The 27,992-nt window shown below is 41.0% G+C and overlaps 1 protein-coding gene across 10 annotated transcripts in view; it reads left to right on the top strand.

Annotated features, from left to right (window-relative positions):
• Nucleotides 1-27,992, top strand: part of BICD1 (BICD cargo adaptor 1) — a 284,378-nt gene that overhangs the window by 232,568 nt on the left and 23,818 nt on the right. For 4 of the 10 annotated variants that reach the window (XM_065566325.1, XM_065566307.1, XM_065566317.1 and 1 more), the window contains 2 exons: nt 12,419-12,736; nt 13,679-13,869. In XM_065566325.1, the coding sequence (XP_065422397.1) occupies nt 12,419-12,736; nt 13,679-13,869 (509 nt within the window). Of the gene's footprint in view, nt 1-12,418; nt 12,737-13,678; nt 13,870-27,992 lie in introns of those variants that run through there. The other 6 variants (XM_065566355.1, XM_065566348.1, XM_065566340.1 and 3 more) reach the window with 4 other exon arrangements.

The raw sequence follows: 27,992 nt of genomic DNA, 5'->3' as shown, positions 1-27,992 counted from the left end.
ATAGTTTTTTTTTAACATTGTCTCCACTTCAGAAGTAACAGTGCAGAAATATTTCAGTAGATCCAGAAATGATTAGTGGCACAATGGTTGCTACCCTATCAATCCAGCAGAATTTACACAGAAAACATCTTTGTAAATTATTGCTCTCCCAGCAAGACAGCACTATCTCATGGTGCTCTGATTATACACCTGGGGCTAGATTCACAAAGAAACGTAGGCTGGGTGATGGCGAGGGTTGCAACGTCTAACTCTGAGGCACCTAGCAAATCACTGGGATTCACAAAGCCTGTGTTTGGTGCCTAGTTCCCTGTATAATGAATGGGCAGAGATAGATGCCTCTGAATTGGATTCACCAAAGCCAGCACACTAGGCAGCTCCTTGCCTAAGCTACCCAATGGGAGATGCCAAGCCAAAGGGGTTGTGCTGAGCCCCACCCTTCTCTTGGAGATATATGCCTCTAAGTCTGGGCTGCAGAGGGGTGCCGCCTTCTGCTTAGGATTCTCAGCTGCAAAGTCTCTCTTGCATTAGGTGTCCATGCTGTTTTAGTGAGGTGGCCCATAACATTTGGCCCAGTGATTAGGTTACTTACCTGGGATGTGGGAGATCTCTGGTTTAATTCCCACCGCTGCTTGAGGGGGAGAAGGGATTTGAACTGGGATCTGCTACCTCTCAGGGTTAGCAGTACTCTAACCACTGAGCTACGGGGTATTCTGAGGTGATGGCCCTTGAGTCTCTCCTGTTGATGCTGTTCCACGTTGGATAAATAATTTTTAAAAAGTCATTGGAATAGGGGGACTGGATGCAGGGACTTCTACTTCCCAGGCGAGGGCTCTAACGACCAGGCTGTAGAGTCATTCTCATGCTTGTGCAAGTGCACCCTCTCTCTCTGGATCAGTGATTCTTTCATTATTTGTCCACAGTGGAACAGCTTCAATGTGAGAGACTGAGGAAGCCCCACACCAGAATATACCATAGCCCTGTAGTTAGGGCACGGCCTGAGAGGTGTTGGCAGATCCCAGTTCAAATCCTTTCTCCTCTCAGGCAGAGGGGGGACTTTGAACCAGGGGTCTTCCGCATCCCAGGTGAGTACCCTAACTACTGGGTAAAAAGCTATGAGGGAGGACGCCTCCATTTCCTCCTCCTTCACCTAAAATCACCTAGAGGGGCCTGATCTGGTAGGCAAAGTCTGAGTGCATTTACTGGATCAGGCTCTGCAGGCATGTTAAGCAGAGGAAGACCTGTTTTCTCCTGGTCTGTGCATTGCTCTGGGGTTTAGGTGACTGGATGCCTGGTGTGGGGCTACAGTGCTCATGCGCAGAGGCAGAAATATAGGCACCTAGGGAACTTATAGAACAAAAACTTAGGTGCCGAGCGAGTTTAGGGCTCAGGGGCAGCTGAGTAGGGGGTTTGTGAATCCCAGTAGGACCTGATTCTGGGATTTAGGTGCCTAAAGTGGAAGTTAGGTTTTTATGTCCTTTTGTGAATCTAGTCCCTTGTAGCTAAACTCAGAAACCTATGAGACATGTTGCCAAAACTTCCCAACCCTATACCCTGCTCTCCATGTGAGAGCCTTTCTGAAGAACTGTGCAGTGTTTGTTTAGATGGAACAGCGCACCAGCCCTATATGGTTCACGGCAATTACATCTGCGCAGACCACAAGCTTAACAGATATCATCATACACACACAGCGGGTAGAATTGCATCGGTCACTTAAATAACACTTCCTATAGTATCGCTTTGTAGGCCCTCCATGGCACTGTGTCCTTTCTAGAATGTTTCATCTGCTTTTCTAGACCATGCCCCTTTTCTTCTTCAACAAGTACTATACCATGTGTGTATATATAATATTATATGTTGTCATAAGAGCTCAAGATTTCCCCCCCATTTTTGTTCATCTTGGACCCTTCTATGCCTTTTACCATGTGTGACTGGGGTCCCAGTGGGGGGCCAATTGAGGTCACTCAATTAAGGTGAACTGCAAAGAATGGGGCAGACAAACCCCAAAGCCAGTGGATAATTCAATACTTAGATTTACCAAGCCAGCATAAAACTGCTTCTTCATTACTTCGCTGGTTATTCAGAAGTCAATAACAGTTTCCTTAAAGTACCCAGCGTCAGGCCTCCATCCAGGTACCCAAGTCAAATATGATGAAGATTTCTGAAAATCATATTTCATCATATAAAGAAAAGATTCTACCAATCCCAAAGGATTGGACACATTACCTCCCAGGTTATTGAATATTCCAGATCTTACCCAAATACACCTTACAGCCAATTCTTTTTAAAGAAACTAAAATTTATTAAAAAACAAGAGAGAGAGAGTATGGTTAAAAGATCAATATCGTTACAGTCATGAGTTCATTTCTTGAGGTTCAGATACATAGCAGAGATGGTAAGCTTTGTAGTTGCAAAGAGTTCCTTTAGATTTAATTCATAGGTTATAGTCCAATATCATATTCAGTGCAGACCAGTCAGCACTGGGATCCCAATCTTGTGTCTTAAACTTCCCCTGCATTGAAGCATCAAGCAGATCTGAGATGAACAGGATCAGGACTGAAGGATCTTTTATACAATTTCATGTTTTCTTTGACAAGTTGGAGTTCTTCAGGGAACAAAAGGTAATTAGGATGACTTTGAAGGAGGTCCACCACCAGTACTTAGCTATACGAATTAACATAAGGCAATCTGCTTGTTCCTCCACCACTCACAGATGATTTGCTATACATTTCAAAGAGAGATGAATACAGGGATATCCCGTGTTTACGATTAATTTAAATGCTAGGATGTTCTTTTGATCCCTGAATTATCAGAATACAGCATAGACAGGGACTGTTGATTACATTGTCCCACTACCCATACATATGTAAATACACAAAAACACAAACATTATCTCCCCACAGGTCTTTAAGGGTTGAATCTGAGTCATTTATTTTGCAGGATGTTTAACCCTTTCTGGCCATGTGTCACCCCCCCCCAACGTGAGACTGGTGTGGAAGGGAGAAATTAAAGCTTCTGGATCATCCAACGTTGACATGTGCTATGTTTACATTGAATTCTTAGTAAGGCCAAATTATTGAGGCATGCTTTGGCCCAATTTAGAAACTTAGTCCATACTTTGTGAAACACTTTAGTGATTCCAGGGTTTGGTCTTCGTGTTGACTTAACATAGCCATTAATATTCTTCAGAGACCACTTACTCTGGCATTCAGCCATGAAGGCTGTGAGGTGTTGTACCTCAATTTCCTCTTCTGCACAGCAGTTTAAGTTTGTAATGGTTTTTCTGCTGCGGAAAGTTTTAGGAATGCTCATGGCATTAGCTGTGAAACCTTAACGTTATTAGGCTTTTTAATCCAGAGTGTATCCTTACTGAACCAAACAGCATATTTATAAGGGTGTCTATTATGTACCACTTTTGACATGTTCAAGGGCTTTTCCAAAAGACCATGCACATTGTACATTTTTTTTACAGTTTTTGTTATCAGCAACAAGTTAGTTACAATTATTCGCAAAAATATTAAGATCAGTTTTATCACCTGTGTACGTCTACAATCATTTTTGTCATGCCAGGCCTTTTGTTTAGACAAATCCTGGGTTAGGTCAGCTTGTTCCGTGTTCCTTTTGAACCTTTGTAGCTTCTTCTTTACTTTAGGGTTTTCCTTAACATAAGATTTCACTTTAACCACTTCCTTGGTGTTTTGGTATTTTAGGGTTAACCTGTACTTCCATTACCATAATAACCTTTTTCCCTTTCTACCTGTTTTAGAGGGTCAAAATCTGAGCTCTTTTGCTTAACAGAATCCATTGGCTGGCTGGGTGTGTCCTCTTTGCTAATGGCTATGGGCCAGTCTGTCTCCCCCAGTCAAGTCACGTAATTTGCATCAACACAGACACTAGCCTGTTTACCAGTTTTCAGATCCTCAACCTTTACCAATTCCAAGGCTGAATTCTGTCTTAAAGAGATACCATCTATTTTAACTGGCATGTTAGATTTAAAGTTCTTTTGTCCTTCCCCTACCAACCTCTGCTTCCACATGGAATCAGAGGTCAAGTCCACTAAGAGACTACAAGACATATCCAAAATATCTAGAGATGAGCGTTTCCCTGCTATCCCCTGTATTCTCGACAGATTAACTGCACAGCTGTTCTCCTGCTCTGCAGATTCAACTATCCAGTTTTTCCTCTGAACCTGAGATATAGACTGTTTACTCAAAGAATTAACATGAAGACATTCCTGTTCCAACAACATTGTCTCCCCAACAAGCTGGTTAAGCTTGTAGGGCTGTTTAAACTCCCTAATAATTTTTAATTTATCTGAAATCTTCTCAAAGCTATCCACAGTGGATTTTTTCAAAAGCAAGGCCAGTGGATCCATACACATTTGAAAGACTTCGACCATTGGGCACCAACACACTTTCCTCAGAAGAGAGACTGTTTACTATCAACAATGGCCCATTAAGAGTCATGGGAAACAATCCCTTTTCACAGACTTCAAAGACTTTACCAAGAAATTCCTTTTCTTCTGCAATATCATGTACTGTAACAGATTCTTTTTGAGCTTTATTTATGTCCAGAACCGACTTAGGCACAACAGACAAAACCCCAAACTCCTTCTGAGTTTCACTTACATCCAGAATCACCTCTGGCCCATCAGGAGGACTTTTACACAACCCCCTTTCAGGTAAACTGCTAGACTTCATAGTCAAAAGATTAGAAGCATTCTCTTCCTTGTTACAAGTTTCCACACTGTCAGCAGGTAACAGTCAAATCACCTTCATGCTTTCCTTGTGCCCTGGCTATGATATCAACCTGATCAGACATGGTTGCCATATCTTTACCCAGCAACACACTAGGAACAGGCAAAATAGAAGCACCAGAATCAGTTGGTCTCTGGGAGCTATTTGTGACATTAACTGAATGCAACCTAGTTACAATGTCATTATCCCTAGCAGATACAAAATTAGGACCACTTCCTTCCTGGGCTTTAGTTGTATCCAGAATCAACTTTGGGTCAACTGATAAATTTTCAACCATCAGAGGCTGACAGGCTTCTTCTGTCTGTTTTACAGACAGAGAACTAGAGAGACACTGTTTCTCGGCAGGCATGCTGCTATTCAAAACAGACAAACAACTGGAGATATCTTTTTCTTTGTCCCAGTACCCATGGCTGATTTCAGACACATACCTGGAAAGTGGGGCAGCTGCCTTAACAGGCAAGTTGCCACCCCCAACACATAAACTGCTATTCTCCACATTATACTGAGCTACTTTAAGCAAATCATTTTCACATTGGTAGGCACACTTTCACAAGCTTTACTAGCCAACAGTCCATCACTCACCAAGACTGTACCCTTTCCTTCCTCAATTAGGGCTTTAACCTGATCACCAACTTTAATTTGCTCTAGAGAAACATTTCCCTGAGCCTTATCTAATGCCAGATTCACTTCTGGGATATTAGACAGACATTTAGAAACTTTATTCACAGACAAACTGCTTTTTTACACAGACAAACAGCTGTTTTCCACCTTCCCGAGGTTAGAAACACCCTCTTCCTGGTCATAGCAAAATTGGTTAAACACAGACAACTGCCTAAAGTCAAATAACATACCAACATTGTTATAAACTGGACTTTCAGAATGATACAGTTTTTGCTGTTCTTCCATTGCTTTTTTGATTTGGAGCTTAAGTCTGACAACCCTCTCCTCAGCAGCCAGCCGTTCCATGTGACTTGCATGGGCTTCTTTCTTTCTTTCTTTCTTTCTTTCTTTGAGCAGCTTCTTTTTCCAACTGGGCCAAAGCTTGCTTCTTTTGCATTTGAATTTCTGCCAGTCTTTGTTCAAACTGCTGCTGGTTTCTTACAGCAAGCGTTTTCACTGGGTCTGCTTCCAGATCCCTTGTCATTAGCAGATTTTTCAGTTTTTGCTCCGGGCCATTTTCTTACAAGACAACCCCCTCTGTGAGCACGATTCTTTAAGGCTTTTTCTTTCAAGATCTTTATAGGATCGTGGGTCACTCACTGTAACTGATTTTTAACCCTTAAACTCTCCAATATCAAAATTAATTTTGACAAGCGTGTGGTTCTGATCCAAAAACCCAATTAACCTGTGGTAATGTGTAGCCTAGCATGACTATACCACTGTGACTGGGGTCCCAGTGGGGGCCAGATGGGGTCACTCAATTAGGGTGAACTGCAAAGAATGGGGCAGACAAACCCCAAAGCTGGTGGATAATTCAATACTTAGATTTACCAAGCCAGCATAAAACAGCTTCTTCATTACCTCGCTGGTTATTCAGAAGTCAATAACACAGTTCCCTTAAAGTACCCAGCCTCAGGCCTCCATCCAGGTACCCAAGTCAAATATGATGAAGATTTCTGAAAATCATATTTCATCATATAAAGAAAAGATTCTACCAATCCCAAAGGATCGGACACATTACCTCTCAGGTTATTGAATATTTCAGATCTTACCCAAATACATGCATAGTTAGCTATACGAATTAACATAAGGCAATTTGCTTGTTCCTCCACCATTCACAGATGGTTTGCTATACATTTCAAAGAGAGATGTATACAGAGAGATCCCATGTTAACAATTAATTTAAATGCCAGGATGTTCTTTTGATCTCTGAATTATCAGAATACAGCATAGACAGGAACTGTTGATTACATTGTCCACCACTACATATATATATGTAAAAACAATGAGGAGTCCTTGTGGCACCTTAGAGACTAACACATTTATTTGGGCATAAGCTTTCATGGGCTAGAAGTGGGTTCTAGCCCATGAGGGCATAGCTTTCATGGGCTAGAAGTGGGTTCTAGCCCATGAAAGCTTATGCCCAAATAAATGTGTTAGTCTCTAAGGTGCCACAAGGACTCCTCGTGTTTTTGTTGATACAGACTAACATGGCTACCATTCTGAAACATATATATGTAAATACACAAAAACACAAACATTATTTCCCCATATGTCTTTAAGGGTTGAATCTGAGTCATTTATATCTGAGTCATGGCCCTTTCTGGCCATGTGTCACACCATGGAAGGGCATTGTTGGGGCCACTGTAATCAAGGGATCACTTATCAAGATCAAATGTCTTTTATTGGCATATAGAGTTTTCCTATATGAGCCTAATTGTATAGAGTAAAAACAATAAAATATGGATGACACTATTGCAGACTGATCTATTTGGAATTAGGCTTAGGGTGACCAGACAGCAAGTGTGAAAAATCGGGACGGGGTTGGGGGGTAATAGGAGCCTATATAAAAAAAAAAGACCCAAAAATCGGGACTGTCCCTATAAAATCGGGACATCTGGTCACCCTAATTAGGCTCCACATGTCTGTGAGTAACATCACATAGTGATGTGCATCAGTGTTTAAAAATTTCACTGCATGAATTATAGAAGACAGTGTTGGTTAAAGGTAGTGGCACTGAAGTATTCAAAAGGGGTTGTGTAGTATTTTGTGGGCACAGACAGTCATTAAAAGTCAGTGTGTTTTTAAAATTTCACTGCAGATCATATGTATCAGTGCATTTTTTTTGTTCTGCTCTGCTGAAAATGTCCCCTCTCTTCTGTCTCCCCCAAAAATCTAAGGAATTTTATATTTAAGTCGCTCTTTCCAAATGCTCAAATGATACAGCAAGTCATTGTCCCCTGTTTTGAAGCACTGTATGTCTAAATAAAAATTGCTACTCCAAACAATGTACTGTAGGCATCCATTCAAGAAAAAAAAAATTGTCTGAAAAAATGGGAGAATGTGAGATTTTTCTAATCGTGACTCTGCTGTAGAATAACCTTGAGCATGAAAATTCAGTTGTGTAATCTGCTGTTCAAGAAAAGTAGAGTGGTCCCTATGGCAACCCCGCATCACATGATCTCTGTTTCTGAGTCCATACTGCAGGAAAGGCATTTCTTGAAAGAAGAGTTATATTATAAATATAGATATTAAAATGATTTCTTCTGTCTTATAGTATTTGCCAGGAGAGTATTTTTTCCTTTATGAAGTACACTTTTCTGTTTTGTAGGGAAACTTTTGTTTATTTGTTCTGGTACTCTGCTGTACAAAATCAGATATCCCATCTTTGTGGTAATGCAGCATTTTAAATTCATGTCTTCAAGAGGGAAACAGCAGTCCTGTTCCTCACATGGATGCTAAAGGGGCAGATCCCCCATCTGCTCCCCCTCTCCTGCCAGGAGCACATGCTCCCCACAACTCTAGATCTCCTCCCACCCACCCACAGGGGAAGATTTGATAAAAATCCATTTCCTGTTCAAAGGAGGATCCATTTCCCTAAGACAGTTGTTATTTTGACCTTTGCATGGATTTTTGCAAAATTTAGAGAGTCAGTTAAGGCCGGATGGGCCACGTTAGCTGAGTGGGGAAATATTATGTGGTGGTGGGGAACAGGCTCGATCTCTTAATTGGTCATCTCCAAACATTCTAATGTTTGAGTTTTTTAAAGGTGAAGAAGTTTTTTAAATGTAATTATGTTTTGGGGCGCTAGCTGGACTCCATTAAAAGATTATTTCAGCCATAATTCTTTTATAATGGCATTTTTTGTTTGTGAATATTAATAGGGTATTCATGCTGAAGTTTATTCAACAGGGGAAGTGATCTGCTGGGGCCATGGACATAGATGGAACACTGCTGGCAGAGTAGAATTTGAATTCCTATTTATTGCCTGGACAAGCAGCAGCTGATCTAATCCACTGCCAACTGTTGCTGCCCACCTGAGCCCCAGATCTGATCCCTAACGCACCCACTCAATCTGCTGCTCCTTCCTGTATCCCTAGACCTACTCCTTCTGAGTGAGTGGCAGAGGGTTTGAGCATCATTCCTGTGAAACAGTGTGACAGACAGAGGAACACACATGGAGAGAGCATAGTAATAGACTGAAGCCTTTTAAAAAACAATCTTACTTTCCACATGCCACAGCAGACGATATGGTGGGAGGGGGTCAGAAAAAGCGGTCTAGCGCTGAAGGAAGGGAGAAGGGGTCTTGGCTCCCAGCCCACCTTCTTGCTGGCCATCACAGCTGAGCCTGTGTTGGCAGTGGGTGTTGGTGATGGTAACTGACTGGTGGTATGGGCCAGTATCAGCTTACGTCCATTCCAGAAGAAAATTGTGACTCCGAGGATGGAGCACAAGTCCCACTGAAAGTCAGTAGAATTTGTGCTTCTAAATCACTGAGGTGTATTTAAAACTCCTATTCTGAGCCACAATGCCTCTTGGAGCCCCGCTTACCCACCACCCACGTCATTTTAGCGCTTAACTTTTTTCCACCACAATATCTTGCGAGGCTTAATTAATGTGTGTAAAGTGTTTGGAGACTTTGGATGAAAGGCCCTATAGATATGCATATTATTATTATTTCTTTAATCAGAAATGTCTATCTTTTTATCCCATGATTGCATGTTGTATGGAATATTTAACAGAGGGAAAGTACCATAGCTACAACAGGTAGTTACCTCCTGTAAAAGGGAATAGTTTCTACCACTGTGGACTTCAAGGAGACGTGTAGCACTTTGGTGATTCAGCAGCCTCAAAAGCCAATCATAGCCTTTGACTTGACTGTTTTGTGGATGTGCTTAACCTTTTAGAACACTGGTTGTCAACAAACCATAGAAATAATGGGCCATACGTTTCTGAGAGATTATAGCATACTTTGGGTAGTGGTGTAGATCAAGTGACTTTAATTGCCCTGCAATGAATTGTCAAGAATGTCTTATTGCTGTTATGAAAATAAGTTTATGATGTATAGAAAATTAAGGATAACAGTCAGAAAACTGCTTTTATTAGGTCATCGGTGACATGCATGTGAGGTCACAACCAGTAAAAAAAGCTTCTAGTATGTCCAAACTTGTATAGCCAATTTATGATGATTTCCTATACAGCAGTGAGAAGTGTGTTTGTCTAAAATGGTTTTAATAACATACATCTTCATTAAGCCTTATGTTTAAATAATAACTGCGCAGTGACACTGTTTTACAAGGCAGTTGTGCAGTTGCAGAGCGTGTACTCTCTGAGGTCTAAGGCCAACTAATTTTATCCCAACAAGGAAACTGCATCATTGGCATATGAAAGCAAAGCAAACCGTTCTGTTGCTAGTGTTATCCTGCAAGTGTTTGTGTTGTTGAATCTAGTAGTTACATTTTTTTTGTAAATTTCCCATTGGGGATGTAGTTAGAAGTCAAAGTTTCTTTATCTCTTCTTGGGTAAACTGAAGAGGAGAACTGGAGAAGGGAGATACAAGATCTGTCGGATCCCAGTGAGTAAGAATTTAAATCTGAGATATCGTGGGTATTACAGCCATTTGTATTTCAAATTGATCTAATTTCCAGGATGCTGACATCATTCTAGTGGCCCTGTCAAACAGATTTATTAAAACACACATAAACATCAAACTCCTTCTATCAGCGAGAGGTGTCAGAGATGACTGTAAGCCAGCCAACGTTGCGGCAGTATGTGTTTTCCACATAGCTTGAACAATCAAATGCAGTCCTGCTTGTTAAAGCTCTGTAGAAAGCAGATATTACTGAAGCTATGTCTGGCTTACAGTGATTTTGTTTGCAATTAAAATTGCTAAAATCACTTGAAAGAAGAGCACTATGTCTATATAGATTGAGTAAGAATTTTCCAAACACTGTGTTCCTGCTTTCTAACTGAAGGATAAAAGTCATAGACTTAAATGGTTTCATCATTCAGTTAGCGAGAATTCAGAGGTTTATTGTGAGTCAGACATTTTGAGAGAGAAAATAAAATGGTGGACTGGATGTTTATTTCCTGTTGATAGTGCTATTAGGGCTAAATTCGTCTCTGTTACACAGTTGTAAATCCATAGTAACTCCACACACTTCAGCAGAGTTACTGTGGGGTGACACTTAAATAGGATTTTGCCCTTAGTACAGAAATGGTAGGATTTTGTTATTTAAATACATCTTTTTTTTATTTTGTGGTGAATTCAAACAATTTTTGTAATGAAATTTCTAACATAGTGGGTGCGTATTTTAGTATTTTTAAAAAAGCATGTAGGAAGAATTTGATGCTGCTGAGAATGAATGATACTATCCCATTCTAGTTATCCATAGAGCAGTTTGACTACCAGGACAATTGGACTGCATCTAGTAAGAGTTCTGACTGGAAAAGAGGCTCTTCATTTAATAGAATTAAAGCTGTTTTACTCCAGCAACTGACTAATGCCATGACATAATGTCTTGGCCCACTGTTAGCTTTAGAAATCCCTGTTTAAAGCCATATCAAGTCAGACTCATTTTTCATTTTCAAAGCATTTTATAAACATTAACTATATCACCTGGGCAATATAGTCATACCTCAAAACCTGCCAAAGACCAAATATGAGCTGCAACATGGGTCAAAGTCCCAGAATGAGTGAGACAAGGAGAACTGTGGTGTAGAAACTCAAACTATTGAGTGATTGATTTCTTTGACATTTCTGTACAAAATGAGTTTCAGCATTCAACCATTCTGATGTAAATAATATACAATTAGAATAGTGAGAGAATGTCAGGTTGTTGTAAGACTAAAACGTAGATGTAAAATAAGTGAGGGATAGATAAGGGGTATGATCAGATGTGAATTATTGTTTAGCTCCAACACTGAAGTGTTGGGAGAAGTAGGAGAATGGTAATGAGAAACAAAGCTTTTGTTTACAGTTCACCATTTCAAATTCTGCTAAGAGTGAGCTAGAGTGTCTGAAAGTTACCACCTGACAGCTTTTGTGTAAAATGAGCAACTGTCCACATCACAAAACCCTACTCACTACAGTTTGCCTCACTGGCCCTTATTGGAAGTCTGGTCAAGGACTGAATAGGCCTAAACACCGAACAACCTCCTGATCCCTAAAAATGGCATATACCTTTTGAACAATTAGTACTGGCTAATAATTGATAGCATCTCATCACACAATCTATGCAATATTGGGTACTGAATGAAGATATTCCTGCTCTTGTCATATTGTTTTGTGTAATACTTTGCTTTAGGTAGAATTTATTATTTATGACCCCCTTCATGTTATGTAAATTATCAGTTTAATTTGCCCACATAACAATTGTGCTCAAAATTCGGGGTGGTCCTAAACCTAGAGCTAAACTCATGAGCTGAATCTGAAATCTGAAAAGTTTTCATGGGCCGCATCAGTACTCTGGATCCAAATTCTCCTGTTGAACTTGAGAGTCTGAAATCCAGATCTGAATCCAAATTTTCTCAGAGTAGTGCAGGAGAGGGGGGCGGGGCAAGGTTGAGATTAGGCCTTTCCTAGAGATGAGTTTGAGCTGTGAACTTGATACAAATCTTGGTCTATGATTTAGATTTGGGGTGTTGGTTCAGGCCCATCTCTGCTTTGCTCTGTTTGGTTCTTAGAATACTTCACTAGGCTTCTATTCCATTTGTTTCTCCAGGTGTGATGAGTACGTCACACAGTTGGACGAGATGCAAAGGCAGTTGGCAGCTGCAGAGGATGAGAAGAAGACCTTAAACTCTCTATTGCGGATGGCTATCCAGCAAAAACTTGCCCTCACCCAGCGACTGGAGGATTTAGAGTTCGATCATGAGCAGTCCCGACGCAGCAAAGGCAAGCTTGGAAAGAGCAAGGACAGCCGCTCTAAAGTAAGTGAGGAAGCATCAGCCACCGTGCCAACCATAGACACTTTCCTCCTGCATAGTCAGGGCCCACAGCAACCAAACTTACTGGTCAGCAGTGGCACTCAGAGGAAAAGGTATGCATGCGGTGATCTTTATAGTACAGTGCAGTGGCCAGACTTTAGTTAAAGTCATTCACTGAATTGTAAACAGATTATTATTATTATTATTATTATTTATTTTGGTTGGGGAGAAGGGAGAGGGGTGGATAAAAATAGTGGCTGATCGAAACTCAAAGCCTGGCTAAGTGTGTTTCTGATTCCATCTACCCATAATGTTATCTCCTCCTTTTTACTATAGTTTTAGACTATATTCTGTCAGTGTTTCAGTCCACCTTGTATGTCCTTTTAAAGTGAGTTAAGGTTTTGCACACAGCAAAATAACCTCCAGAAATTAAAAAAAAAGCTATGCTCTGTGAGCATGTCAATGCTTTTTTTTCAAAACAAACCAACAGAATCTGTCTGATATGCTATAGTGCTTGCCTCTGTCTCCTCATGAATGGGAGAAGGATATGGATGTGTTCACTCGGATGAACTTTTCTGCATATTCAAAGGGAATGACTGCTGTTTATAACCTAAAGCAGATGTTCTCGTTGTTCAAGCCGTGAATTCTCATGTTGTCTTCTGACTGTCATGCCAAAGCTGTGTAGTTGTGGAGATGTCAATGGTTCTTCCATTAGAGAAGTGTCCTGGATGTTCATTCCCTTTCCCGGTATTTTCTGGTCACAATGCAAAGGATAAGAAAATGTTCAGGGAGCCCATTAAATGCTGAATATAATGATCAGGGGGTGGGAAGGAGGGTGGAGAATAAATAAATAAACCTCATCTCCTCCTCAACTATGAAAAAGCATTTCCGACACAGGCAACATGCCGTGTTGTGGAAACGATAGGAGGTGGCAACACTAGCTGGTTTTACCTGTTAAACAAATTAGCATGCTGTTGTCATTCATGAGGCATTTAAAGATAATTAAAGTAAAACTCTTTTGTTTCCATATGTATTTTTCTTGGATCTCCTGCAAGACTATTCTCACCTTCCCCTTGTGATCAGAGCCATCCCAGGACTTCAGGGACCTACCTACAGAATATATTAAGAGCCCCCCTTGATCCCACCTCCACAGAATCATTTCTTCTGAGGGGCCCCCCTTCCATGAGTGAACTCATCCATGAGTACCGTCTCAGCAAGGAAAAAAGGTTAACCGTGGCCATACCAGGTAAACATTTTTTCCTTGGGTGCATGTGGTGCAAAGTGATTAGCAGAATAGGGGACCCCAAAACTGCACACACAATATAATTTGGGCACCTTCTGTCAACTTTAAAATCAAAACGTCCTCTCCTATGTAATCTGTTGCAGCTGCTGGCAGAACGTCAGCTCCCACATGTACAAAAACTGGTTCTAGATGGTGTGGGACAAGTTAATCCATTGTGTAAGTGGACACAACTCACATTGGCATCCACAGGAGTTGCACCCAGTTACACCAGGGCTGAATTTGGTCCAGTGCCTCTTTTGTTAGCCGGTGATGAAAATACAAACTGAAAGTGAGAGAGGAATTAGGAGTTCAAAAACACTCACTATAGCATATAGTGGCTGGAAATAGGCAAAGACCAACCATAGTTTCTGTGTCCTGCTTGTGCTTGGCTACTTAATGGAGTTTTTTAAAGGTAATATTAAGCTCCTAAAAGATTTATTTTATGTAAATTGATTCATGGGGTCCATCTTGCCAGGAAGCTTTCCTGGTTCCTAAGGTCATGTCATTGTACTCTTCGTGGTGGGCAAACTAATAATTGCTATTTTTTCCTCAGAAATCAGAAAGCAGTAAGGATGGTCTGTGACTGAGCAGTGCTTTTAGCCTATTAACATGCACACTTTTGATTGTCAATAGATATGTTTAACTGTTTGCTTTGAAGCTTGCCAAGCAGAAGAAGCCCAAACAGAAAATGTAAGAGGTAAAGACCAGACTGGTGGCATCCTCTGAAATAAATAAAATACCTGCTATAAGAAAACAGCATAATATATCAGAATACACTATATCTCCCTTAGTGAAAGCAATACCACAGCCGGGTTAAAGTAGTGTGATTCAAATGACACTGGCTCATATACCAGATGCAGAACTGTAGGAAGCCTGAACAAAGCAGACACCCATAAGATTCTACTGTCAAAAAATTGAATGGCTGACTGATGAAGGCAGCAGCTAAGAAATGACAGCCTTGCACAGCAAATCATATCTGTCTATCAGCAGGAATTCCTTTCAAATATTCCCACTGCATTGCTCTAGGAGCACCTTATGGGGTTACTTAGAATAAACAATCAGTCCTTACCTGATAGAAGTGATTATTTCAATAGGAGCATATTGAAGCAGTTATGTCAATATTTCTCATAATTTGGAGGAACGGGTAGTAAGACGAGATCATGTGTGTCTATAACTACCCTCTAGACAGGAATCTGTTAAACAAACACTGATGGTATCTGTTGTTTCTTCCTCCTCTTAGAATGGGGTCATGATCACTATTTCCGGGAGCCATTTACACACCACTAAAGAAACTGATCTTGCATTATTTGCATACCCAGAACTTCCAATTTGAAATCAATGGGAGGTATGGGTGCACTCAAACATTGCAAAAGTAGATTTTTGTAAAGGAGTTTCTTTCGTTAATGTAGAATTTACAAGATTCATAGATTTTAAGGCCAGAAGGGGCCATTACAATAATCTCATCTGACCTTCTGCATAGTAGAGGCCAAATAACTTGTTGGTACTTGAAAAGCAGAAGTGTTCCATTGATAATAAATGCTTTTAGTCAAACAGTGCACTGTAGGTGCACCAGCATATCCTCAAAGACTATTAGGTTCTTAAGACAGTGTTATATATTCATGTATTCCTTTTTCCTTCTCAAGGTAAAATACCCCTAAAATGGTTTCATGGGTGTGGTTTATTGGCCTCTTAAGCTTTCATACGGCCTACATCTCGAATAAACCTATTATAGTGGTTTGTTCAAATGAATGGTTCTACTGAGCACGTAATCCTGATGAAGGCAGATAGTTTTTGCCTTCCCCATTTTACTTTACATTTCCTCATTTTACTTTATAATTGAGTATGTTGATCAAAGTTTTATATCAGCTTCAGGTTTAAAGATTACCCTGGGCCTATTTTAGAATAGGGATTGTGAATGACAGTGGGAAATTGACTAACATTGTTATTATTGCAGCAGGCTTAGTTGTATTTTCTTGTTCCCCAAAGCAGAAAGTATAAACATTACTTAATCCATTGTCCATTTTTACAGGAATTTTATAAGCTCTTTGTGTCAGGAACTGGGTATTTCTCCATGCATTGTACTGAATCGGGCACAACATTTGGTGCTCAACAAATAGCAATACCTCTTCATCGTGTGGATTGTCAGATAACAATGGCATCCAAACCCAAACTACAAAACAGGATGAAATACAAAGATTCTAGCAGCCACTTTCATTTAAATGAGAAATCACAAGTAGAATTAGCAATAGAATTCAAGAGTGATGACACAGAATTAAAACATCCACAGCCAACCCAAAGAAGTTGGCAACCTTTCTTCAGCAAACTTTTCCTGTGCTCTTCTTACCCAACTCCTATGACACAGTCCCAAGAAGACTCCATAACCCATTGCTCCCACTTCGACTCCTTTAGTGTTTTATACATTTCTTCTTTGAATCTCCACTTCAAAGGAACGAGCCTTCTGGTCCAGTAGGACTGTCTGGTGATCACTTTGGTGACCATCAAGTTCACTATTTTTTTTTAACAAGTGTCCTATTGACATGGTTTGTTCTCTTCATCTACAATTTAACCCCTCTATATTTAATCTTATAAATGAACATCTTTCTACTTATTATAGTGCTTACAGGTAGTGAACACCAAAGTAAGGTTGACATGTGCCTCCCACTGTAACCCCTCCATAACCCCCCCACTTCCTCAAACATATAGCCCTTGGGCTGAAATTGTCCATACTCGGTCTGAGTTCTGAGATGGATTTTTCACTGAAGTTTGAGAAAAATTGGTCCAGGTATCTTCAAGTTATGCAAGAGTGAAAAAAAATGGCTAAAGGTAGGAACTTCAAACTTGAATTGTTTTAATGTCCTCGGTGAGGAAAGAAAAATACTATTGGTTCAGTAATTTTTTTAAGTTATGGATATTTAAAATCAGCATTTCCTTCATAAGACAATTTCACCCTATGACATTTAGACTTCTCTAGTCATTCTTTAATCTCCAGTGTGTTAGAATTAGAGATGTATTTGTTGAGGAAGACTAAGAACTAATAAGTGAACTTGGTGTGGAAAGATATCAGTTATGCCTTCCCATCTGTGATCAGCTCCCCATGCACCCGTTTTTACATTCCCATCTGTGTTGTTCATTTGTTCCTTGATGCTGCCCTTCTTTTAGATCTCCTGCTTGGCACATCCCCTGGCTATCTTTAGCCATGCCACATTCCTGGACACTGCTCCCTACTTTTAGGAAAGTGCTGGCGCTTCTAGCCTTTTGGCAGAGGAGAAGTTGAGTTGGTATCTGCAGTAAGGGGCTCCAGTAAAGAATGGCTGAGTTAAAGAATTCTCAGGAAAGAATTCTTGATTCCTTCTTGATCCCAGTTGACTCCAATATGCAACTAAATCAGCACATATAGACCCTTCTGATTTCAGATTATTGCAGTATGATCCATCTGGGCTCCTTTATTGTGCTAATGGTTTCTAATCACAATTGCTGAAGAACACCTATCAGTTCACTTACAAAACGTCTTGTTTGACTTCCTCAGGGTAATATGTGTTTAGCTGTACTGTGATCTTGCTGCACACTACACAGGGATCTCCGTTTACGGATCACATCTAGGATTGAGATTTGTTCCCTATCCCCCTCTTACTTTATCAATAAGCTTTTTTATGCTGATAAAGATTACTTCTCCACTAGGCTGAGCCAACCAGGATGTGCACTGTGCAACTGCAGCCCTCTTTGTGGTGTGTGGTTGTTTTCCTATTTACATGAGAAAATGAAAGCAAAAAGGAAGCAAAAGGCCCCATAACATCATTTATTCCTTCTAAAGGAGTCTCGGTAATGAATTTGATGCTGAATTTGACAACCTCACAGCATGCAACATTGTATCACCAATGACCTTTTATTTTCAGTTGTATCTGAACTCCTTCCTCTCTAATTTTCATGCACAGACCCTGTAGATGTGATGAGATGGTCTTTAATATTTCACTACCCCAAATTTGATAGAGGCCATGTTTCTGTTGTCCTTTCTTGACTTTGTCAGTGAAGGGAAGGGAAAAAGGTCCAAGGTTGGTCCTCAGCTCTCTTTCTTTGTCACATCCGTTATTTTGACATAAAAGTTCTATGTTATTTGTAGCAATCTGAGCTTAAAATGATACATTTCGCTCCATTGAGATTCTTGGAGTTGGAGAGAAAAGCTTTAGATAATGGTTTCATAGGAGGCTTTTGAGCATGCTGTAGAAAAATGAATGCCTGCAGTTTATTCTCCATAAAACGTTTGACCCACCGTACAGTAGTTGGTACTAAACTGTTCTGTATTACTCTTTGATGTTCAATCTTACTGCTATTAAGAGGTCACCCACAATATTTTTTGGGACATACAGATCTCTGCCTTTCTTTTGAAGGCTACTGAATCAAACTATTGCAGGTTTTACATTTGTGCATTGTTATATTTATATTTACCAACAGTAGACTTCAAATATGTAAAAATACTGTACAGGATATGTGTTGAAGTGTTTCAGATTTGTCAAGAGGAGAAATCACCCAGTTTTTTCTGATAGAAAAGTACCATTTAATGGATAATTATGTTTGTGCTCTAGAACTTGATCTAATCGGTTTGAAAAACAAACACAAAAGAAACCCTGTAGAAGTGACATTTCTCTCTGAAATTCAGAGACCAGCTGAGGCCAGATCCCCAGCTTATGTAAATCAGTGTAGTTCCATTGGAGCTATCCTCATTTACACAAGCTGTTGATTTGGCACTATAGGTTTTAGATTTCATTACCATTAATGATGAATTAATTTATTAATTACTATACAGCCTTTGCATAAAGAATAACGTAGTGACCTGGGAAGGGTTTTTGTTTAAATAAAAAACTGTTTGAAGGGTTTTAAATCACAAAGAGGTTGAATCCTCTAAGGTAGCGAGTGTCTCGAAGGGGCTCAGCATGTTCAAATCTCATTAGCATCAGGGGAGATGGATGGCACTGAGCATCTGACAGCAGGTGCCTAGTACCTTGCTAGATCAGCTCACACGTGATGAAAAATTCACATGGCTTTTATTTTTTCATTTCCAGTTGTATGTTGTTGGTTTTGGTTTTTTAAAGAATTGTTTCCTGTACCAGTACTGCATAACTACCGAATATTTAATTTAATAATTTTCCGCAGAAGTATTTTATACAATTTTTATTCTGTTTTTATTTGATTTATATTTCACTTACCTCTTTGTTAGTAAGTGTGTGCCTGCGTTTAATTATAATGAAAATGTTATATGTGTATATCTAACACATGGGGCCAGATCCTTGGTTTCTGTTCCAGCCTCTTTGCACTGCTCAGGCTGCGGGAAAGTGGCAGCCAGTGGATTCCCTTGGTATATGCATCCGAAGAAGTGTGCTGTAGTCCACGAAAGCTTATGCTCTAATAAATTTGTTAGTCTCTAAGGTGCCACAAGTACTCCTGTTCTTTTTGCGGATACAGACTAACACGGCTGCTACCCTGAAACCTTGGTATATGGGAACCCCTCACAGCACGTAAATCTGTCTCTGCACTACCTAGTCCCTTCCCTTCTAAATCAGGGTCACCTGATGGTGGGGAAAGGTTACGAGGGTGTCTATAAGGGGTTCATCCCTTTGGCCAATCCTCAACCAGTAGAGTAATCCTTATGGGACAATTATTACTCCTGAGGGAATTCTGCACCAAAAAATGAAAAAGTAAAAATTCTGCACAATTCTGCATATTTTAAAATTCTGCAAATTTTATTTGCCAATAAGTAAATGTGAAGGCTCCAGCATGGCAGTGGGGAGCTCAGGCTGCTGCCTGCATGGATGTGGGAGATCACCCTGCAGCACCCTTAAGGACAGGAATTCAGCGGTGAGGCTGCACCCAATCCTGACACAGCACAAGGGCTGGGACTGCCCCAGAAACACCCCAGGCCCTGCCCCTCCCTCTGCGCCAGGTACACCAGGTGTAGGGTGACCAGACGTCCCGATTTTATCGGGACTGTCCCAATATTTCCTTGTTTGTCCCGCGTCCCGACCGACATGCGGTCGGGACACTGGACAAACAAGGAAATGCCCCGGAGCCTAGAGCCCGGAAGTGCTCGCACCCTCCCCCCGCCCCGACTCCGCCCCCTCCTCCCCCGATTGGCTCCCTCCCCGAATCCCCGCCTCTTCCCCGGGCTCACCATTCCCCCTCCCTCCACAAGCGCTGGAGGGAGGCCCGGGAGACTCAGGGGAAGCGCGGGGCCGGGGTGAGTAAGAGTCCGGCCTGGTCCCCAGCAGGCAGGACTCAGTTGGGTGGTTGGGAGAGGAGGGGGGCGACCCGCGGGGCCAGGCGGTGGCTGTTGTTGTCCCCCCAGCAGCGGGACTCGGGAGCAGCCGCTGCTGCAGCTCCCACTGCTGCGGGGGAGGAAGCGGCCATGGTGCTCCGCGGCTGCGGCGCCTCCGAACCCCCCGAGCCGGGGCCTGCTGCAGGGACCCAGCAGCGCGTACGCTGGGCCCAGCCCCTGGCCGGTCACGTCTGGGCTGCTGCCCAGCTGGTGCTATCCCACGGCGGCTCCGGGGCGGAGGCATCGGCAGCCCAGCCCCGTTCGTTCCCCTGCGGGACGGGGGGGCTGGGGCCTGCTGCCCCCACTCCGGGGCCGCCGCGGGATAGCACCAGCTGGGCAGCAGCCCAGACGCGCCTGGCCAGGGGCTGGGCACAGCGTGCGCGCTGCTGGGTCCCCACAGCAGGCCCCGGCTCGGGGGGTTCAGGGGCGCCAGAGCTGCAGCCGCGGAGCGCCATGGCCGCTTCCTGCCCCCGCGGCAGTGGGAGCTGCAGCAGTGGCTGCTCCCGAGTCCCGCTGGCCGGGGGTGAGAACAGCCCGCCTGGCCCCGCGGGCCGCCCCCCTCCTCTCCCAACCACCCAACTGAGTCTTGCCTGCAAGGGACCAGGCCGGACTGTTACTCACCCCAGCCCCGCGCTTCCCCTGAGTCTCCCGGGCCTCCCTCCAGCGCTTGCGGAGGAAGGGTTTTTTTTTTTTTTGCCCCACCCCCCGCCACGCCCCCCCGTGTCACCCCCACTCCCCCCGCATCCCGATATTTGTCTTGGGTGATCTGGTCACCCTAACCAGGTGTGGGCAGGCAGCTTCAGCCCAGCAGGATCCAAGTGTGTGGGGTAAGAGGGTTCTGTGTGGGAAAATCTGGGTGCAGGCGACTCAGTGTGGGATCTGGATGCACAGGGGCTTGTTGGGCGGTTCCGGGTACAGGGACAATGGGACTCTGCAGGGAGGTCCAGATGAAGGTGGTTGGGGCTCAGCATGGAGAGCCTGGGGTGGGGGATAGGGCTCATCAGCGGGGGTCTGGATTTGGTGGGATGGGGCTTGGCATGTTGGGCTCTTCGGGGTGGTCCAAGTGCAGGATGGCTGGAGCTCATCAGGGTGGGGGGTTGATGGGCCTGCTTAATGGGGGAGCCCCAGCTGCAACAACTGTCGAGGGGATGCCGCATGACGAGTTCCCACTCCCACCCCCATTCCCCATCCCCTTCTCTTCCCCATCCCATCCCCCTTCCCCACTGCCCCCTTCCTCTATCCCCCTCCCCTCACTCCCACATCCACTTCCCTGTCCTATCCTACCCCCTTCCTTCCCCACTGCCTCTTCCTCTCACCACCCTGTCCCCATTTTCCCCGCCACCCTTGCCCTCACCCACTATGGGCACTCACTGTTGTACAGAAAACAGGCACCCTCCTCCAGCCGGGCAGCTCTGTGCCCACAGAAATGCAGGAGGCAGTGACATGTGACCCCGCGTGCCTCTCCACACCTCGCCTCTGGTGTGTGTGGGGGGGAATACCCCCTCAAACTATGCCCATGGGCATCCATCCCCACAGCATGGCTTCCTTTTGCTTCCCCATCACTTTCTGCGGGGGGACATATTTTCTGCACGCATGAAGTGGTGCAAAATTCCCCCAGGAGTAAATTATTATAGCTATGGCTCTCAGATAATTAAAATAATTAATCATGATTAATCGTGTGATTAAAAAATTAATCACAGATTTAATCGCACTGTTAAACAACAATAGAATACCATTTATGTAAATATTTTGGATGTTTTCTATATTTTCAAATATATTGATTTCAATTATAACAGAATACAACGTGTACAGGGCTCACTTTATATTATTTTTTATTACAAATATTTGCACTGTAAAAATGATAAAAGAAATAGTATTTTTCTGTTCAGCTCATACAAGTAGTGTAGTGAAACCTCTTTATTGTGAAAGTGCAACTTACAAATGTAGCATTATTTTTTTCCATAACTGCACTCAAAAACAAAACAATGTAAAACTTAAGAAGCTACAATTCCATTCAATCCTACTTCTTGTTCAGCCAATTGCTAAGACAAACAAGTTTGTTTACATTTATATGAAATAATGCTGCCCGCTTCTTATTTACTATGCCACTTCAAAGTGAGAATAGGCGTTCCCATGGCACTCCTGTAGCCAGCATTGCAAGGTATTTACATGCTAGATATGCTAAACTTTCATTTGCCCCTTCATGCTTCAACCACCATTCCAGAGGACAAGCTTCCAAGTTGATGACAGGTTCTGCTTAATAATGATCCAAAGCAGTGTGGACTGATGCACATTCATTTTCATCAGTTGAGTCAGATGATATCCTTTTTTGGTGGTTTGGGTTCTGTAGTTTCCAAATCAGAGTGTTGCTCTTTCAGTAATTCTGACAGCATGGTCCAGACCTCGTCCCACTCAGATTTTGGAAGGCACTTCAGATTCTTAAATCTTGGCTCGAGTGCTGTAGCCATCTTTAGAAATCTCATATTGATACCTTCTTTGCGTTTTGTCAAATCTGCAATGAAAGTGTTCTTAAATCGAACAATACATTTTTTGAAACGGCCATAACAAGAAATATATGGCAGAATGTGGGTAAAACCACAGAGCAGGAGACATACAATTCTCCCCCAAGGAGTTCAGTCGCGTATTTAATTAACGCATTATTTTTTTCATGAGCATCATCAGCATGGAAGCATATCCTCTGGAATGGTGGACAAAGCATGAAGGGGCATACAAATGTTTAGCATATCTGGCATGTAAATACCTTGCAACGCGGGCTACAAAAGTGTTTTGGTTTTGAGTGCAGTTATGTAATAAACAAACAAATCTACATTTGTAAGTTGCTCTTTAACGAAAAAGATATTGCATTATGGTATTTGCATGAGGTGAACTGAAAAATATTATTTCTTTTGTTTCTTTTTTACTGTACAAATATTTGTAATAAAAATAATATTATGTGAGCACTGTACTCTTTGTATTCTGTGTTGTAATTTAAATCAATATATTTGAAAATTTAGAAAAACATCCAAAAATATTTATAATAAATGTAAATTGGTATTCTATTATTGCTTAACAGTGTGATTAAAACTGCAATTAATCATGATTAATTTTTTTGTTTGGGTTAATTTGTTTTGAGTTAATCGCTTAAGTTAACTGCAATTATGTGACAGCCCTAATAGCCAGTGTAACTTACACCTTTGAAAGAGAAGAAAAAAAAATTTTTTTTTAACTGTTTGGTTTCTATCTTCTTTTTTCTGATGCTATTAATCTTCAAGCTTTGGAGTGATACAGGTTATAACTTCTAATTTTAGCAGCTAATAAGTACTTCAGCTTTGCTTTGCAGTTAAGAACAAAATCTACAAAACTGTTCCTAACTTTATAAACTCCAGTACCATAAGTATCCCTTAAATTCCTAAACCTTGAGTTGTTCTAACATCTCTTTCTTTTGGGACAGCAGGACTATTAGAAACCTATACAACTAGGAAAGCATAATTTTTAAAAAGAAAGTGATCCAAGGCCATTGATGAAAGTTCTTAGCTCAGATACTAATTTTGCAGTTAGCCTGCTTTTCAAAAGTATATCATCAGCCTATTCAACCAAGCCCTAATAATGCCTCACTTGTCTCCTAGAACGAGGTTGATTGTAGACTTGGACAGTTTTTAAAAAATCTTCTCTTCTCCTTGTCTTAAATTAAATATTTTGGGTCAATGGAATTCATTCAGAAAAGAGAAGTCATATGGACAGAAAATGACAATTCCTTCTATGCTAGTTACCTGTTGACTAAGCGTTTGATTCTGTAACAGGGCTTCTGGACTCAGAATTTTATTGTGTGTAAGATACAATTTTATGTATACATCGTGATAAATAATTAACTTTTTTGTTTAACTTATCCACAAATATATAGATAAAAATTCAACAGTACAACATAATCCTGCTTTTCAAAGGAATCTGTCAAAATTAATTCATTCAAAATTTTAACATACCTTAAAAATACTGGGCTAGATTCACCAGTAGGCTCTGGTTGCTTTCTACGGGGATGAAAAGCAGCCATAAACTTGGCTGAACCAGCCAGATCAGATCAATTTGTGGCTGCTCTATGTAATTGAAGCAACACGAAGCAGCTGGAGCATGCTGATGAATCTGATCCAGCATTTTAAAAATATTGTCCTAACTCTGGAAATCCTCCAAATTCACAAAACTGAGGTCAACTACAAATTACTCTCCTGGGTGCGTCATGGGCAAGAGGGTCTTGGAATGAGTTTCTCTGTGATCCCCTGAATATGCATAAAATATATTTGTATGCGCAGTGAATGCGTTCATGTTTATGGTCTGAATTCATATACGCAAGTTGCCTTATCTATTTTTATACGCAGGCAGGATATTGACATTTGCAGGATTCCTGCAACATTAGTTTAATGTGTCTAACACTGTTTATGGAAATTATTTTAATTAATTTTTTTAGGGTCATGAACTGTAACTAAACCAGGTGCTACATACAAAAAGGATAATTTAGACATCTTTAATTTAATGTTATTACCTGTGTCCACTTTTTGTTCTGTGTTTCTCTGTTTTCTATTATTTTTGTAATGAACCATTTGTGTGTGTAAAAAGAACAGGAGTACTTGTGGCACCTTAGAGACTAACACATTTATTTGAGCATAAGCTTTCGTGGGCTACAGCCCACTTCTTCAGATGCATAGAATGGAACGTATAGTAAGGAGATATATACATACAGAATATGAAAAGGTGGAAGTAGCCATATCAACTCTAAAAGGATAATTAATTGATGAGTTCATCTTAATTAATTAGCCTCTTAGAGTTTATATGGCTACTTCCACCTTTTCATGTTCTGTATGTACATATATCTCCTTACTATATGTTCCATTCTATGCATCTGAAGAAGTGGGTTTTAGCCCACAAAAGCTTATGCTCAAGTAAATTGGTTAGTCTCTAAGGTGCCACAAGTACTCCTGTTCTTTCTGCGGATACAGACTAACACGGCTACCCTTCTGAAACCTGTCATTTGTGTGTGTGTAATTTGTTTTCATTGTTTAATGTGTGGGGTTAGAGCACACATATAGAAATATCTATATATCCTTGCTATTAGGGTCTACATGTTCTACATCTGATATGCTCACTTAACTAAGCTTAATGAGCATTATGCATTTACATCACTCCTACTGTGGTACATTGTCCTTGTGAAAGCTACTACAAAACTGAAGAGAAGTATCATTGCCAAGGACTTTAGCTGGCTGTAACTGATCAAGAAATCAGCTGGCTAAATGTACTTTTACCTCTTGGTGCCACTGTGAATAGGACCATTTTGCTTTATGCTTTTTCTCTGTTATGTTTAGCTTCCTAATTACCACAGACAAGACCGATGGCATACATTTCATGCTGATCAATATCATTTAACTATTATGATGACATGAATTTACTGCTGTGCCACTGGTTGTATTTGCTTCTCTTTGTATTTTCTCATTACGTTTTTAAAGTGCGTTTAAAAAAACCCTCCTTATGAAAATATGTTGCCAGCTACAAAACAAAATTAAATAAAGAAATAAAGGATTGCAGTGAAGTCCATGTCTTAAGGCTGAATATTATCAAGAGGTTATTGACTTTTTTCCATGTGTATAAAAATTGTTACGTGGTTATTAGATTGAATTTGTCTCATTTAAATAACAAATTTTAGCAACTTCTGTTGGAAGTTCTTGATTAGAATCCATTAGACTTTAGGCTGTTTCCAACCAAGTATATAGGCAGGTAACACATCACACTTTTAAAAAATGTATTACCAGTACTCTGTTACTTTTCATAAAAAGATTGTGTTCCTGAAGCTACCACCCTCAACAATCACTGACACTTCTTCAAAATTCCTTTAACAAATAGTCTGTCTTTATGTTCTGTGAAAAGGTTTAATGTGGTTTCATGAGTTACTGATTTTGATCACCAACAATACCTGAATATTAATTATTGTGCTAGTCAACTGAAAATGTAAGATGATACAGAAGTGAGTCTTTGCTTGTTTAAGTTAGTGAAGCAGGGACTTTTTTATCTCTGTTGCAGAGCTATTCCTTGGGTCACCAGTAACTTCTGTCATCAAAATGAATATATTCATTAGTGTAGATGTATTGCTGTTTTGGGCTGTGATGGTTGCCAACTGTGCCTTTAGAGCCTGTTCCAAAGCCTACCAAAATCCCATTCACCTTGACTTCAGCAGGCTTGGATCAGACCTTACTTGTACCCTGACATGGTACAAATTGTACCACAGCCTTGGCCATGTTTGCAGGCCAGAATGACCTTTGAAATGTATCCACCAGTCTTAAACTGAAAATTGATAACCTAGACAACAGTATCACAAGTGATATGTTTATAAGCCTTTTCCTTTTTGCTTTTGAAGCCTCTAAATGATACACCACATTTTTAATATAAGTGTGTACACTGTAGATACTTGGATCTATAGAAATGCTATTTCTGTGAAATGTATAACATCCTTAACATAATAGCTTTTAAGCTTCTGTCCATTCCCATTTCTGCTAATTTACTAACCCCTATTTAGATTTTCATTAGATTTAGTGAGGAATGATTTAAAAAATATCCCACAAATTATATTCATTATAAAAATGCAAAAGCATGACATACAATAAAAAAGTGTCAAACGGTCAAGAAATTTCTTAATATTGTTTTTTGTATTTGGAAAAAAAATGCACGTTATAATGTTACAATAAGCCATTGTAACATAGAAATGCATGTTACAATAAGCCACAATGAGGCAAAGCTGAAGGTTAAAGTTGACATACAGCTTTGCTTGCATTACTTTGATCTGATTGTCATTCACGTGACCAATGGAGTCCATGGAAAGATCAGGGGGAGACTTTAATTGGGGCTGGCAGGTAATCCAGGTGTCAGAAGAAAGTACTGAATAAAACTAACTAAAAAATTATGAAAAATCAGCTGTCTGGTCTCCTGCTACGGGATAGCATGTTAAAAGGTGGGGAGAGAAGACCGAGAGAGGTATAGAGAATTGAGAAGAGGAACAGACTGGGGGTGGACCAGCACGGCTTTTTAAAAAAGATTATTTTGAATGATGCTTTCAGATAGGTGAAAATGTTTCTACAGTGTTGGGCAATGGGTATAAGATTTTGATAAAATACAGATATAAAAAAGCATATAAGAACATACAACTGGTAGGGACCAACTGGGTTATTGAGTCCAGTCCCCTGCTATCACAGGCAACCCAAGGCAGGAAATATAATTAAAGAATTTAAATTTTACACTGTTAAAAGAAAAATAGCAAGAGGTCAGTGCAGATAAGACAGCATCAGCATCTCCAGCACTAGCATATCTCTTTGCCTTCCTTTGATATTATGATCATTCTCAGGGTTAGATTTTTCAGCTGATATAAAATCATCTGGCCCTTAAGCTTGTGTAGCTGGGATAGGTTTGGCTCCCAACTTCTGGTTTACTTAGTCTTTGTTTCCCCCTGAGCCTTTCTTTACTAAATGAGAGGCCTGCACCTTCTCATCTTCATTCCTAAACCTTGGGTGAAAATTGGGTCCTTCTGTGCCACTTCTGCTGCCTCCCCTCGGACTTTTCCTATTGCTTAAATTTCTGTTCCCTGCATAAAGAACTCTAATGCAACCTGTCCCTCTCTTTGAACATTACCTGTACATTAAGTTTCAAAACCTGCCCCAGCCTACACTGAGAGAGGGAGCAGTGACTGCTCAGTGAGTCATCTGCTAAAGGAATCTAGCTTCCTGGAGCAGGATTCAAAGCAGTGGGG

This window comes from Chrysemys picta, chromosome 1 (assembly GCF_011386835.1).
Source record: "Chrysemys picta bellii isolate R12L10 chromosome 1, ASM1138683v2, whole genome shotgun sequence".
Taxonomy (NCBI): Eukaryota; Metazoa; Chordata; order Testudines; family Emydidae; genus Chrysemys; species Chrysemys picta.
This window is presented reverse-complemented; position numbering and strand designations above follow the sequence as displayed.